This window comes from Mustela lutreola, chromosome 10 (assembly GCF_030435805.1).
Source record: "Mustela lutreola isolate mMusLut2 chromosome 10, mMusLut2.pri, whole genome shotgun sequence".
In the NCBI taxonomy this organism is placed as follows: domain Eukaryota; kingdom Metazoa; phylum Chordata; class Mammalia; order Carnivora; family Mustelidae; genus Mustela; species Mustela lutreola.
The window spans coordinates 61,379,353-61,394,782 of NC_081299.1; the positions used below are offsets into that span (position 1 = coordinate 61,379,353).

The 15,430-nt window shown below is 34.5% G+C and overlaps 1 protein-coding gene across 1 annotated transcript in view; it reads right to left on the bottom strand.

The window, feature by feature from the left end:
- Positions 1-8,957: 8,957 nt before the first annotated feature.
- LRRIQ3 (leucine rich repeats and IQ motif containing 3) overlaps positions 8,958-15,430 on the bottom strand; it is a 221,123-nt gene continuing 214,650 nt past the window's right edge. The window contains exon 8 of the mRNA XM_059137558.1: positions 8,958-9,607. Within this exon, the coding sequence (XP_058993541.1) occupies positions 9,451-9,607 (157 nt within the window). The 3' untranslated portion in view covers positions 8,958-9,450. The remainder of the gene's footprint in view (positions 9,608-15,430) is intronic.

Genomic DNA, 15,430 nt, shown 5'->3' on the forward strand with positions numbered 1-15,430 from the left:
AGTAGGAGGTTTTTGAAATTACCATAAATGGGGCTTTTAACCTAAAAGTTGATTCCTCAGCAGAACAGTTGAGATAGTTAATTCAAAGAATATAGCAGAAGAGTGTTTTCTTCTTGAAATTTTAGTGTTACTAAATGCTGTTATCTCAGTTTTATCAGTCTATAAAATATATTCATTAATCTGTTGCCCTTATACAGGTCAGAAAAATTTTTATAAACAAATACTTTAAAAGTTAATCCTTTGTTCTTGAAACTATGCCAAGGACTAAATAATATACACAGAAAATTAAAAATATCCTTCTTTCTTGATTTTTTTTTTTTGGCACTGGGGATAAAAAATAAAATACAGGAAATCTACAGTCAAATAGATGGAAGAGCATGTAATTAATTTGATGTATTTCTATGAAACAAGTATTACAATGGAGGTGTACACAGAAGAAATGTAAGAAAACTCCCACAGAGTATGCCCCTTGACTCTAACGGGAAATTCTGCAAACAGAAAAGGGGATAAGAGCATACCAGAAAAAGAATGTGAAAATTGTGACTAATCTGATATTTGGAAAATTGAATTGGGAGTTCTGAAGGCAGGAAAGAGCTAGAAAGATGGGAACCAGCAAAATCATTAAGGATTTTTTTTTTTCCTACCAAATGAGGATTTTTACTTTATCTTTTAGGAATGGGGACCAACCAAAGAGTAGATTTGCATTTTAGAAAAATATGCAGGATAGATTTGAAGAAAGAAATAGTAAGAACTAAAGTAAACGTTGTCATTGGAGATTCAGAGAAGGAGATTTTCAAAAGCAGAGATAAAAAGATGGGCTTTTTCTGATTATATAAGATGCTAAGTAAAGAGGGATGTTAGGGATGACCCAGGATAGGTCCTGAAAGGAAAGGCAGTGGTTTCAGTTTGAAATTCAGTTTGTAGCTTGTTGAACCTGAGTTCTATGTGGGAGCATGTGCAGTAAGTGATTAGACATGTATTTGGAGCTCAGGAAAGATGCTGCTAGGATCTGTTAGAATATAGGTGATGATGATAGAAAATATGGCCCTGCATATTGGCAATCAAGAAACTTATATAGACAGAACATTGTAGGTGAAGCGTGAGCAACATCAACATTTAAGGAAAAAGTAACAGGAACCTCTCCCAGAAAGGTCAGGAAGAACCTGAAGACTAGCCCGTGGTGTCATGGAGGCTGAAGTGAAAAATAGGTGTCAAAGGGAAAAATCAATAGTATCCAATGTTTCCATGAATTAAAAAAAAAAAAAATCAACATCTGAAAGATGTTGATTTGATTTAGCCTATAGGAAATTATTAGTGATTTTAGTGAAGGTGTTCTCATTGGAGTGTCATAGGAGGGTATGGAAGTTTTTGATTTTACAGTATTGATATGTAAAACACAGGAGATAATGTTTGAGCATTTAAATGACTTGAATTGCCTAAGATGTATATTTAGAAGACAAGGAATCAGTAAAGGTGACACAAGGAACATATGGAAAACTAGAGCGAAGAGGGAATAATTATTCAATCATTTCGACATACACATTTACAATTTTTTTTTCAATATAAGCAGTTTTTCTGTTCTTTTTTGGACGTAGGCTTTATAAGAGTCTTTCAGCTTACCCCAGGGAACACTCAGTAAATCTCAGCTGAGTAAGACTTCAGTAAATGATCATTGAGGACCACATATGGTGTATAGGACTCTGCCAGAAACAGCTGGAAATGGAAAAGTGGTGACATACATTTCTGATCCTAAGGATTTTAGAAACTAACTGGGGAAATTTAACAAGTAGACAGATGACCAGAATATAAGGTAAGATGTGGGCCATGGGGCTATACACTTGAACTACCATTACTGACTTAATTTGTTTCCTTTGATTATCTGCTTCTGATGTATCGCCTTCAAATTTACCACAAAAGTTAAAAAATCATAGCACTGAAGATGATCGATAGTAATCATTTATTAATATAAATATAAATATAATAATTAATAAAACAACCATTATAATAATCTAGCACTTCTTATGGCTCTGGCCCTGTTCTGGGTGATTAAGATGAAAAACCTATGGTGTCAGTTTCAGAAATATTCATTTACATGTGAAAATTAAGGTTTGTTGAGATGAACTAAGGGTATAAGAATTCTTATTATTCTTACACTCTTATTATTCTCACTGAGAACATTGCTAGTGAGAGCACTAAAGATACTCACTGGAAGGATATTAGGTAACTTAAGCATCAACAGGAGAGGGGTACTGGAGTGGCTCAGTGGGTTAAGCCTCTGCCTTCGGCTCAGGTCATGATCCTGGAGTCCTGGGATCGATTCCCACATCAAGCCCCACATCGAGCCCCACATCGGGCTCTCTGCTCAGCAGGGAGCCTGCTTCCCCCTCTCTCTCTGCCTGCCTCTTGTCTACTTGTGTTCTCTCTCTCTCTCTCTGTCAAATAAATAAATAAATAAAAATATTTTAAAAAAAAAAAGAATCAAAAGGGATCAAATTTAGAAAATGGGTAGAAAGCAAAGGAAGCTGTAGCAAGAGTCCAGGCTTAGCAGTGCCACAGAAATGATTATCTTTTGGATTGTTAATACTAGAAATTTGTTGCTGCCACTATTGAACTCTTAATGTCATCATTAATGACTTAATTGTCTTTGGTGTATCACTTTTTCAGGATTGAAAGTGCTAACATGAATATCAAATAGCTAACTATATGTTAGAAGCTGGGGTGAAACTTCTTTGATTTTTCTAAATTTTGTGTTGGGACATGGGTCTATATCTCAAAGCATGACTTGGCCAAAGGTTATTTCCTCAGAAAAGGAATTCAGATGATTTAGAGACAAAAACAAACAAAAGAACTTGACAAATGTCCACCTACATCCTTCTACTGATAGCAACACTTATTCCCCCCAAAAGCGGCCCAATTCTAATGTAAGTATTCATTATACCCACCAAACAAAGTATACATCCAAATCTTTAAGGGAAATAATTCAAAGTCTCATTAGTTACTACATCTGATTTGGGAATCCAGAATCACTATACTATATACATTACTCTAGTTCTCTTATGATATTACTTTAATATTATACATATAAGGACTAGGGTAAATGGAGAGGAAGGAAAAGAAATATTATATGCAAATATATTTATGACACAACAATGTAAATAATAGAGGTTGTGATCTTTATTTTTGCACATACAGTTGACTCTTGAACAACATGGGAGTTAGAGGTACCGACCACCCAACATAGTCAAAATCCATGTATAACTTTTGACTCCCCAAAACTGAAATTCTAGTAACCTACTATTGAATGGAAATCTTAATGATAACATAAACAATTGATAACATGTATTTTTGTATGTAATATGTATTATATAATATATTCTTGTGATTAAGAAAGCTAAGGAAAAGAAAATGTTAAAAAAAAATCTTAAGGAAGAGAAAATATATTTGCAGTATTGTACTGTCAAAAATCTGTGTATAAGTGGATCTACACAATTGAAAACCAGGTTGTTCAACGGTAAACTGTATTGATGAGACAGAGTTAGAATGTATGACTACCTCCTATACCACCTATTAGTTTACCTGTCATCAACACTTCGCTAGAACAGATTTCACCTGGTAGATTTACCCACTCATTCCCAACAAATGGGCTCTTGTTTGTGAAGTGTTACCATAATCTTCTGTTACCTTTGGCTCTACACATAGCACTTAAGATGGCTTGAGCTCTGTCCATATGCTCCCATGCCCTATTTCTCCTTCATAGAGACATATTAAGAAAAGGAAATTTGTCAATTCCCAGCTTAACACATGGGAAGCCACCTAGAGAATCTAGTCAGCATGAAACAAAGAGGTCACATCATAGGAAAAATTTGGTAAGAACTTCTGGTACTGCTGCCATAAGAAACTAGTAGCTGCCTCTTCTGGAATGCTGATGCTGCAAAAGAAGTTATCAACCATCTCTGTCTTACACATATAGGTTATTTCCATGTCTTGGGTATTGTGAATAATACCACAAAGAACATGGAGGTGTGGATATATCTTTAAAATACTTATTTTTTTAATTTATTTATCTATCTATTTATTTATTACCTAGAAGTGGAATTTCTGGATCATGTGCAAGTTCTATTTTTAATTTTTTGAGGAACCTCCATATTGTTCTCCATTCCCACCAATTTCCATTCTCTCCAATATTGCACAAGAGTTCCTTTTCTTCATGTGTTTGTCAGCACCTGTTATCTCTTACCTTTTTGATAATAATTATTCTACCAGGTATGAGGTGCTATCTCACTGCAGTTTTTATTTGCATTTCCCTACTGATTAGTGATATTAAATACCTCTTCATGTATCTGTTGGCCATTTGTATGTTTTTTTTTTTTAAATACCTAGTTAAGTCCTTTGCCCATTTTAATCAGATTATAAGTATCCCCTGCTTTTGAAAAGTTTGTATTATGACACTTTGTTTTTATAAAAGACTTATATTTCATTACTGGTCTGTTTGGATTTTCTACATCATGATTCAGTCTTGATAAGTTGTGTGTTTCTAGGAATATATACATTCATCTAGGTTGTCTAATTTGTTTGTTTATTATTATTCACACTACTGTTATTAACCTTTGTATTCCTGTACTTAGCTGTAAAGTTTCGTCTTTTACTTATAACTATTTTTTTGAGACCTTTCTATTTTTTCCTTAGTAAGTGCCTAGCTAAAGGTTTGTCAATTTTACCTTTGTAAAAAATCAACTCTTAGTTTCATTAATCTTTTCTGTTCTCCTATTCTCTATTTCATCTACTAATCCATATTCGTTCCTTTCTTCAACTAATTTATTCTTATTTTTCTAGTTCTTTGATATATAACATTATGTCATTTGAGTTTTTTTTAATATTAGAGATATATAGCTATAACTTTTCCTCTTAGGGAAGCTTCGGTTTGTTACAGTTTGGTGTATTATATTTTCATTTCCACTTTTCTCAAGATCTTTGATTTTCCTTTTATTTTTGATCCATTGGTTGCTTAGTTGTTTCTTGTTTAATTTCTGTGTATTTGTGAATTTTACTTCTCTTTTACTCTAAGATTTCTAATTTCATGCCATTGTGTTTAGAAAAGTTAATACGGTTTCTGTCTTCTTGAATTTGTTGAGACATGTTTTGTGGCCTTTCATATGACCCACCCTGGACAATGTTCTTTGTGCACCAGCGAAGAATGAGTATTCAGCTGCTGTTCAATGGAATGTTCTATCTAAATCTGCTGAATCTTTTTTATCTATAGTGTTGTTTAAGTCTGCTGTTTCCTTATTGGTATTCTGTCTGGTGATTTTTCCATTGTTATGAATTGGGTATTAAAGTCTTCTGCTATTATTGTTATTTATTTCTTCTTTCAGTTCTGTTAGTATTAACTTTATACATTTAAGTGCCCCAGCATTAGGTGAATAAATACAATCAGGGGTACATGGGTGGCTCAGTCATTAAGCCTCTACCTTTGGGTCCTTGGATCAAGACCTGCATCTGGTTCCCTGCTCAGCTGGAGGCCTGCTTCTCTCTCTCTCTCACTCCCCCTGCTTGTGTTCCCTCTCTTGCTATCTTCCTCTCTATCAAATAAATAAATAAAATTGTAAATAAATACTTACATTGGATCTTATATTTTATAGATCTAGGCATTCTATTTCTTGATTAGAGAATTTAATACATATACATTTAAAGTAATTATTAATAGACAAGGCCTTATTATTGTCATTTTGTTAATTTTTTATTGACTGTTTGCAGTTCCTTACTTCTCTTGCTGTCTTCCTTTTTAACTTCTTGTGGTGATATAGCTTGATTCCTTTATGTCAACCTTTCTTGTATCTACTACAGGTTTTTCCTTTGTGGTTACCATGAGGTTTACACAAAATATCTTATAATTATAACATCTTATTTTTAAGCTGATAACAATCTACCTTTATTAGCATACATAAACTCTACACTTTTAATTATCTCTCCACTCACATTTTAGGTTATTGATGTAGTTTATATCTTTTTTATATTGTATATCTATTAACAAATTATTGTAGTTAATAATACATAGCCAAAATAATAGACTAATCAAATAATAGGAAGAAAACTTTTATCTGAGAACATATTTAGAGTTCCTTTCTAAGCTTGTCTTAATGTGATTACATGAATGAATGTATATTTGCATAATGGCCTCTTTTCTCCTGCTGTTATCCAGTCCCTCTGCCATTTCCCCCTCCATGGAATGACTTTTGTTAGCCTCTGCAATTCCTGGACTCACTCCTGTTGGCAGAAAAATAAGCAACTTTAGGAAAATTTTTCTTCAAAATATGATATAAATGTATCAAAAAGACACCAGGTAAATCTCAAGAGAATGAATCATTTCTCATTAGTTTATGAAATGTTTACTGCCTTTGTACGTAAGTATCACTACCATGAACTGAGTGCTTTGTTTGTATATCTCATCTATGTCTCTCTCATGTCATAGCAGTGCAAAACTAGAAACTGTATGGCCCACAAATCCTACAATTTTACTAACTGGTAGTGAAAAAGTTTGCTAACCCCTGGGATACACTATCAGTAGACCCGAGTTTCCATATTTATATTCTCAGTGTTAGTTTCCTCACTATCCAGGAAAGCCAAGAGTGTATTTATTGGGATTTTGTAATAGCAGCATCCTTACTTTGAGTACCAAGTTCTCTGTTGATTAAATCACTATTAACTGCTGACTTAATGTAGTCAGTTGTGTTACAAAAACCTTATCATAATTGAATTTCCTTTGGATCAATTAAGGAACACAGTAGGTTTTCTTGATCACACTATAAGCCATGATTAAAGAACCTATGCTCTTTTCACTTTGTAGTTCAGTCATTTTTAGCATGTTTTCCAAGGTGGTGAAAGAAAAGAAAAAATCAAAAATCATGGAGGACAGTGCATGGTACATACCTGTAGAGCTGGAAATCATTTTTACTCAGATTTCATTGGTCAAAATTCAGTCCTGTGCCACAATTAACTGCACAAAGAAGGCTGAAAAATATAGATTAATAATGTCCTGAAGAAATAGGAAATAGGTTTGTTGAAAAGTCTGCCAGTCTCTGACACAGAGACCCTCTGCACATAGAATTTATAGGGCTTCATATTTAATAAGATGTTGTACAGTAAAAGAAAAAAATAAAATGGGGCACCTAAGTGGCTCAGTAGGTTAAGCGTCTGCCTTTGGTTCAGGTCATGATCCCAGATTCCTGGGATCGAGCCTTGCATCAGGCTTCCTGCTCAGCAGAGAGTCTGCTTCTCCCTTTCCTTTTGCCTGCCACTCTGCCTACTTGTGCTATCTCTCTGTCAAATAAATTAATAAAATCTTAAAAAAAAAAAAAAGGAAAGAAAGAAAAAATATCTTCTACTGAAGCAGAGAGCCCAATGCAGGACTCGATCCCAGGACCCCAGGAGCAGAAAGCAGAAAGCAGAGTTTTTAACCCACTGAGCCTCCCAGGCGCCCCTTTAACATATGATTTTAAAGGTACTTTAATGCCTTCCAAGTCTAGCACGCATTTGGAAATATAGGAGACATACTAAGTCTAAAGATAGAAGAGATACAGATTTTTGATTCTTCAAAACTACAGTAAGGTCATTAGATTGACCTGGGATAGAACTTAAATAGAAAAAGAGAGTTATAAACAAAAAAAGCATTGTATGTAATATAATATCTGCCTTAGTACAAAGTAATAGAAACACAGAGATAAGTAAAATGTTTTTCCTTTAAGAAGCTAACAGTTGGGTAGACAGAAATAATCAAGGATGTTATTGATAACCTGTTATGTGATAAAGGTTATGAAAGATAAATAGTATAGCATAGGAGAATAAAGGAAGGTCAACAAAACTTCAGTATAGTTACTGATTCAATAAATAAATTATATCCAAATATATCAGGCAAAATTCTATTTCTTGATGATATCTGTCTCTTCTCAAATCTTATATAAATAGATAACAATTCCTCCTATAGCTAAATAGAGAAGACTTCTGCCTTCATCTCTAAACATTTACCTTTATGACGTGCTTACTGTATAGAAGGCATTGTGCTGCTTTATGTGTTTTTTCCCCTCAGTTAAGTTTCATAATAATACTATATGACATGTATTATTCTTCTCATTAAATTCCCCCAAAATATGTATTATTTCCAAATATAGAGAGGAAAACTAGGATATCATAGAGATTATCTAACTTGTTATAGGAAATATATGTCATGTTTTTTACCACTTCACACTATCTCTCTTTGTTTTTTGAAGAATAATTAGAAATATTAGTATGAATTACTCAATTAGTTATTTGTAAAACAGCATACTAAGAGCTGGTAACATAGAATTAAATAGACAACTATTATTTTACCAAAATTAGGAAAACACTACAAACATATTTTTAGCAGTCCAGCATAGAGGCATAACTGAATAACTGCTTTTTAAAAATACTTGATTTTTGAAAATTTACCATAGACTAAGAAAATTAGAGAATTTTTAAAACAGACACTTAAAAACTTGCATATATAACTGATGAGTATAAGGAGAGATATTGAGTGGCACTAGTTACACTGTATTAAGTGAGCATGTCATAATAATAGACATTTATTTTTCTAGATAAATGAAAAAACTATTGAAAATTAACTTACACTTTACAAAGGAAACTTATATCTCCTTTATATCTTTCTTCTAATTTTACCATGACTGTGTATTAAATAGACTTAACATTAACATGTATACTATTTCTGTATACTTTATAATCACAATTATATAATTATATGTCTTCTGTCTTTCTCTACTCTCTTCCCCCAAATGTATGCAAAAGGCAAATACATCAAAAGTAAATATATAAAAATCTTATAATCACCAAGGAAGCCAAAAGGAATGCTTAATTTCCGGTTTATGTTTGACATTTTCTGAATTTTGATAAGGATATGAATCACTGATATAATGGTGAAGATTTTATTTTGAAATAAGAAACTCAGAAATTGTTTTAACAAAATAAATGGGAAATATAATTAAATATATGAAAGTACGTAATGAAACTAATCAAAGTACACAGTGTCTTAATAAAAGTCAGCAGCAGCTGGGGCAAAAATTACTATGCTAAGATTTCCAGAGAAACTGAAAATAGCTTTAGGGTAACTATCCTTGGGATATGAAGCAATACAATTAATGCCTTTGTATTATTTCCTGAAATAAATTAAATAAGTTTTAAATGTTCCTTGGACATCTGGAAATATAAGGAACCTTTTGGGGGTGTCAAGTTAACTTGATTCAAATTAAATTATGATCAACAAGAGAAACAGTTTAATTATTGTTTATATTTTAGAAGATTTATATACAAATCCATCTTGTTACATAGAATGTTTCTTCTTTCATAGCATTATTTCAAAGTCCTTCAACTAAACATATTAGCCATAATTCAAAAGGACCACAGATGTAACCTGGCATTGGTTCATTTTGTCACTCCTCTGGGAACTTGAAAGATGAAATTCGTTTTCATAATTGCAGCTTTTGTTTTAGCATCTTCAAATCTTTCACAAGCTTTTTGAAAGGCAATCATATCAAAAACAAATTTTTCTTTACAATGTTTTTTATATGTTTCTTGAGCCCTAAAAAGAAAAAAAAGTAAAGTAATAGAATGAGATACTTTTAAAAAACAAAAAGTGTAACAATCATTCAGATTATTAATGGTAAGTAGATGCTTTTAAAACAGACATACAAACGGGAAAAAAATTAGAACTTCACTTATTGCATAGAATTTTATTATATCAATAATACTTATAATTTATTTAATAAATACCTATAATTTATTTAATAATATTTATATTATTTCTAATATTTCTAAGATTTCTATTGGTTGTAACAGAACTTTCATAAATCCTTGTTTAGATTCTCAACAAGGCATCTAAACCAGGCTATGCTAAGATGTTCAGAATTTTGGGGGCTCCTGGGTAGCTCAGTTGGTTAAGTGTCTGCCTTTGGCTCAGGTCATTAAACACAGGGGCCTGGGATTGAACCCTTCATCAGTATCCCTGTTCAGTGGGGAGTCTGCCTTTCTCTTTCCCTCTGTCCCTCCCCTCTGCTTGTGTGTGCATGTTCTCTCTCTCTCAAATAAGTAAAATCTTTTATTTTTTTAAAGACTGTATTTATTTATTTGACAGAGACTGAACATGCAGGGGGAGGGGCAGGCAAAGGGAGAAGGAGAAGCAGGCTCTCTTCTGAGCAAGGAGCCCAGACACTAGGGACTCCACTCCAGGACCCTGGTATCATGATCTGAGCAGAAGGCAGACACTTAACCAACTGAACCACCCAGGCATCCCTAAATAAAACCTTAAAAAAAAAATTGCAAAACATTTATTTAAGCCTCACTATATCCAAGTTTTTTCTAGGATGTTGTTATGGACTGAACTGTGTTCCCACTTCCAACCCTCAAATTCATATTGAAGTCCTAAACTCCAGTACCTTAGAATATTACTGTATTTGGAGATAGGGTCTTTAAGAGGTAATTAATTTTAAATGTTATCAGGCAGATAATATGAGTGGTGTCCTTATTAAAAAGATAAGGAGACACTAAGGATATGAACACATAGAACAAACATCATATTACAACATAATGAGAAGGCAGCCAGGGAAAAAAGTCTCAAACCTGAGAAACCAAATTTGACATACCTTGATCATGGACTTCTAGCCTTCAAAACTGTGAGAAAATAAATTTATGTTGTTTAAGCCACTCAGTCTGTGGTATTTTATTATGGCAGCACCAGCAGACTAATATAGACTCTAAGTTTGGAAAAGGTGAATGAGGTTACCCTGTCAAAACTAGAAAATGTTCTGGTCCTTACAGGATTTCACTCATTCATCCTCATTCATACATTAATTATGTATTATAATGCCCCTAGATGCTGGAACCATAAAGATAAATATGACATAAGTATGAGAGGTTTATAGAAAATAGAGAAATAATGAATACATAAATAATATTTTAGTGGTATAATTAAAGCACTATGTAACAATACAAGGAAGGCATAATGAAAAAATTAGTAAATATAATCTGAAGAAGGGGGTAAGGAAAGAAAAAAAAGACCAGATTTGAAATAATCCTTGAACTTAGTCTTGAAAGATGTGTATTTTTTAGGCAGAAAGTATAAGGGAAGAACATTTCACTCATGTATGTTTGTTTAAATAGCATGAACAACTAAAATAAAGGCAAGATAATAGCACAGCTTGGCATGCTCTAAGAAGTGACAAGACTCTAATTTCTGAGACAGTGGAACAGATAATTCTGAAGAAACAGCCTTACAGCATATCATAGAACTCTTCAGTTATATTTACATATGTGGAGACAAGATGGTGGAGAAGTAGCAGGCTGAGACTACTTCAGGTAGCAAGAGATCAGCTAGATAGCTTATCTAAAGATTGCAAACACCTACAAATCCAACAGGAGATCAAAGAGAAGAAGAACAGCAATTCTAGAAACAGAAAATCAACCACTTTCTGAAAGGTGGGACTGGAGGAGAAGTGAATCCAAAGTAACGGGAAGATAGACTTGGGGGGGAAGGGCCAGCTCCCAGCAAGCTGCGGAGCAATGGAGCACAAAATCAGGACTTTTAAAAGTCTGTTCTGCTGAGGGACATCGCTCAGAGGCTAAACCGGAGTGAAGCCCACGTGGGGTCAGCATGGCCTCAGGTCCCGCAGAGTCACAGAAGGATCAGAGGTGTCTGAGTGTCGCAGAGCTGGCAGGTATTAGAATGGGGAAGCCAGCTACAGAGACAGAGCCAAGGAGTGAGCTCTCAGCTCAGGGTAACCTTGAACAGGTCACAGGCTGGGTGAGCTCAGAGCGTGGCCAGAGGCAAGGGAAATGGAGTAATTGGGCACTATTCTCTGAGGGTGCACTGAGCAGTGGGGCCCCGAGCTCTTGGCTCCTCCGGGCCGGAGACTGAGAGGCCGCCATTTTCATTCCAATCCTCAGGAACTCTAGGAAAGCATTCAGGGAACAAAAGCTCCTGAAAGCAAACCCGAGCTCATTACTCAGCCTGGCCCCTGGTAAGGGTGGTGCAATTCTGCCTGGGGCAAAAACAATTGAGAATCACTACAACAGGCCCCTCCTCCAGAAGATCAATAAGAAATCCAGCCAGGACCAAGTTCACCTACCAAGGAGTGCAGTTCAATACCAAGGAGAGCAGCGGAATTCCAGAGGAGGAGAAAGCAAAGCACGGAACTTATGGCTTTCTCCCCATCATTCTTTAGTCTTGCAGTTAATTTAATTTTTTTTTCTTTTTCAATTTCTTTCTTCTGCTGCTAAATTTTTTAAACTTTCACCCTTTTCTTTTTTAACGTTTTTTAACTAGTTCATCTAATATATATATATTTTTCTTCTTTATTATATTTTTTCTTTCTTTGTTTTCTTTTTTTAATTCTTTCTTTCTTTTTTTTTTTTTTCCTGAACCTATTTTTATCTCCTTTCTCCCCCCTCGCCCAAATTTGGGATCTCTTCTGATTTGGTTAAAGTGATTTTCCTGGGGTCTTTGCCACCCTTTTAGTATTTTACTTGCTCTTTCATATACTCCTATCTGGACAAAATGACAAGGCGGAAAAATTCACCACAAAAAAAAAAGAACAAGAGGCAGTACTTAAGGCTAGGGACCTAATCAATACAGACATTGGTAATATGTCAGATCAAGAGTTCAGAATGACGATTCTTAAGGTTCTAGCTAGGCTCAAAAAAGGTATGGAAGATATAAGAGAAACACACTTGGGAGATATAAAAGCCCTTTCTGGAGGAAAAAAAGAACTAAATTCTAAACAAGTTGAAAACAAAAAGGCTATTAATGAGGTGCAATCAAAAATGGAGGCTCTCACTGCTAGGATAAATGAGGCAGAAGAAAGAATTAGTGATATAGAAGACCAAATGACAGAGAATAAAGAAGCTGAGCAAAAGAGGATAAACAGCTACTGGACCACGAGGGGAGAATTCGAGAGATAAGTGACACCATAAGATGAAACAACATTAGAATAATTGGGATTCCAGGAGAAGAAGAAAGAGAGAGGGGAGCAGAAGGTATACTGGAGAGAATTATTGGGGAGAATTTCCCCAATATGGCAAAGGGAACGAGCATCAAAATTCAGGAGGTTCAGAGAACGCCCCTCAAAATCAATAAGAATAGGTCCACACCCCATAACCTAATAGTAAAATTTATAAGTCTTAGTGACAAAGACAAAATCCTGAAAGCAGCCCGGGAAAAGAAGTCTGTAACATAAAAAGGCAAAATATTAGATTGGCAGCAGACTTATCCACAGAGACCTGGCAGGCCAGAAAGAGTTGGCATGATATATTTAGAGCACTAAACGAGAAAAACATGCAGCCAAGAATACTGTATCCAGCTAGGCTATCATTGAAAATAGAAGGAGAGATAAAAGTTTCCAGGACAAACAAACACTGAAAGAATTTGCAAACAACAAACCAGCTCTACAGGAAATATTAAAAGGTGTTCTCTAAGCAAAGAGAGACCCTAAAAGTAGTAGATCAGAAAGGAACAGAGACAATATACAGGAACAGTCAGTCACCTTACAGGCAATACAATGGCACTAAATTCATACCTCTCAATAGTTACCCTGAATGTTAATGGGCTACATGCCCCAATCAAAAGACACAGGGTATCAGAATGGATAAAAAAAAAAAAAAAAAAAAAAAAAACTCATCTATATGTTGCCTACAAGAAATTCATTTTAAACCTGAAGACACCTCCAGATTTAAAGTGAGGGGGTGGAAAACAATTTACTATGCTAATGGACATCAGAAGAAAGCAGGAGTGGCAATCCTTATATCAGGTCAATAAGATTTTAAGCCAAAGACTATAATAAGAGATGAGGAAGGACACTATATCATACTCAAAGGATCTGTCCAACAAGAAGATCTAACAATTTTAAATATCTATGCCCCTAAAGTGGGAGCAGCCAACTATCTAAACCAATTAATAACAAAATCAAAGAAACACATCAACAATAATAGAATAATAGTAGGAGACTTTAACACTCCCCTCACTTAAATGGACAGATCATCCAAGCAAAAGATCAACAAGGAAATAAAGGCCTTAAATGGCACACTGGACCAGATGGACATTACAGATATATTCAGAACATTTCATCCCAAAAACCAGAATACACATTCTTCTCTAGTGCACATGGAACATTCTCCAGAACAGATCACATCCTCAGTACTAAATCAGGTCTCAGTCGGTATCAAAAAATTGGAATCATTCCCTGCATATTTTCAGACCACAATGCTCTGAAGCTAGAACTCAATCACAGAAGGAAATTTGGAAAGAGCCCAAATACATGGAGACTAAACAGCATCCTTCTAAAGAATAAATGGGTCAACCAGGAAATTAAAGAAGAATTGAAAAAATTCATGGAAACAAATGATAATGAAAACACAATGGTTCAAAATCTGTGGGATACAACAAAGGCAGTCCTGAGAGGAAAATATATAGTGGTACGAGCCTTTCTCAAGAAACAAGGAGGTCTCAAGTACACAACCTAACCCTACACCTAAAGGAGCTGGAGAAAAAAAACAAGAAAGAAACCCTAAACCCAGAAGGAGAGGAGAAATAACAAAGATCAGAGCAGAAATCAATGAAATAGAAACCAAAAAAAAAAAAAAAAAAAAAAAAAAAAAAAAAAAAAAAAACAATAAAACAAATCAATGAAACTAGGAGCTGGTTCTTTGAAAGAATTAATATGATTGATAAACTCCTAGCCAGACTAATCAAAAAGAAAAGATAAAGGACCCAAATAAATAAAATCATGAATGAAAGAGGAGAGATCACAACTAACACCAAAGAAATACAAACAATTATAAGAACATACTATGAGCAACTTTACGCAACAAATTTGACAATCCAGAAGAAATGGATGCATTCCTAGAGACATATAAACTACCACAACTGAAGCAGGAAGAAATAGAAAACCTGAACAGACCCATAACCAGTAAGGAGATTGAAAGAATCATCAAAAATCTCCAAACAAACAATAGCCCAGGGCCAGACAACTTCCCGGTGGAATTCTACCAAACATTTAAAGAACTAATCTCTATTCTCCTGAAACTGTTCCAAAAAATAGAAATGGAAGGAAAACTTCCAAACTCATTTCATGAGGCCAGCATCACCTTGATCCCCAAACCAGACAAGAATCCCATCAAAAAAAGAGAATTACAGACCAATATTCTTGATGAACACAGATGCAAAAATTCTCACCAAAATACTAGCCAGTAGGATCCAACAGTACATTAAAAGGATTATTCACCACGACCAAGTGGGATTTATTCCAGGGCTGCAAGTATGGTTCAACATCTGCAAATCAATCAATGTGATACAACACATTAATAAGAGAAAGAACAAGAACCATATGATACTCTCAATAGAGGCTGAAAAAGC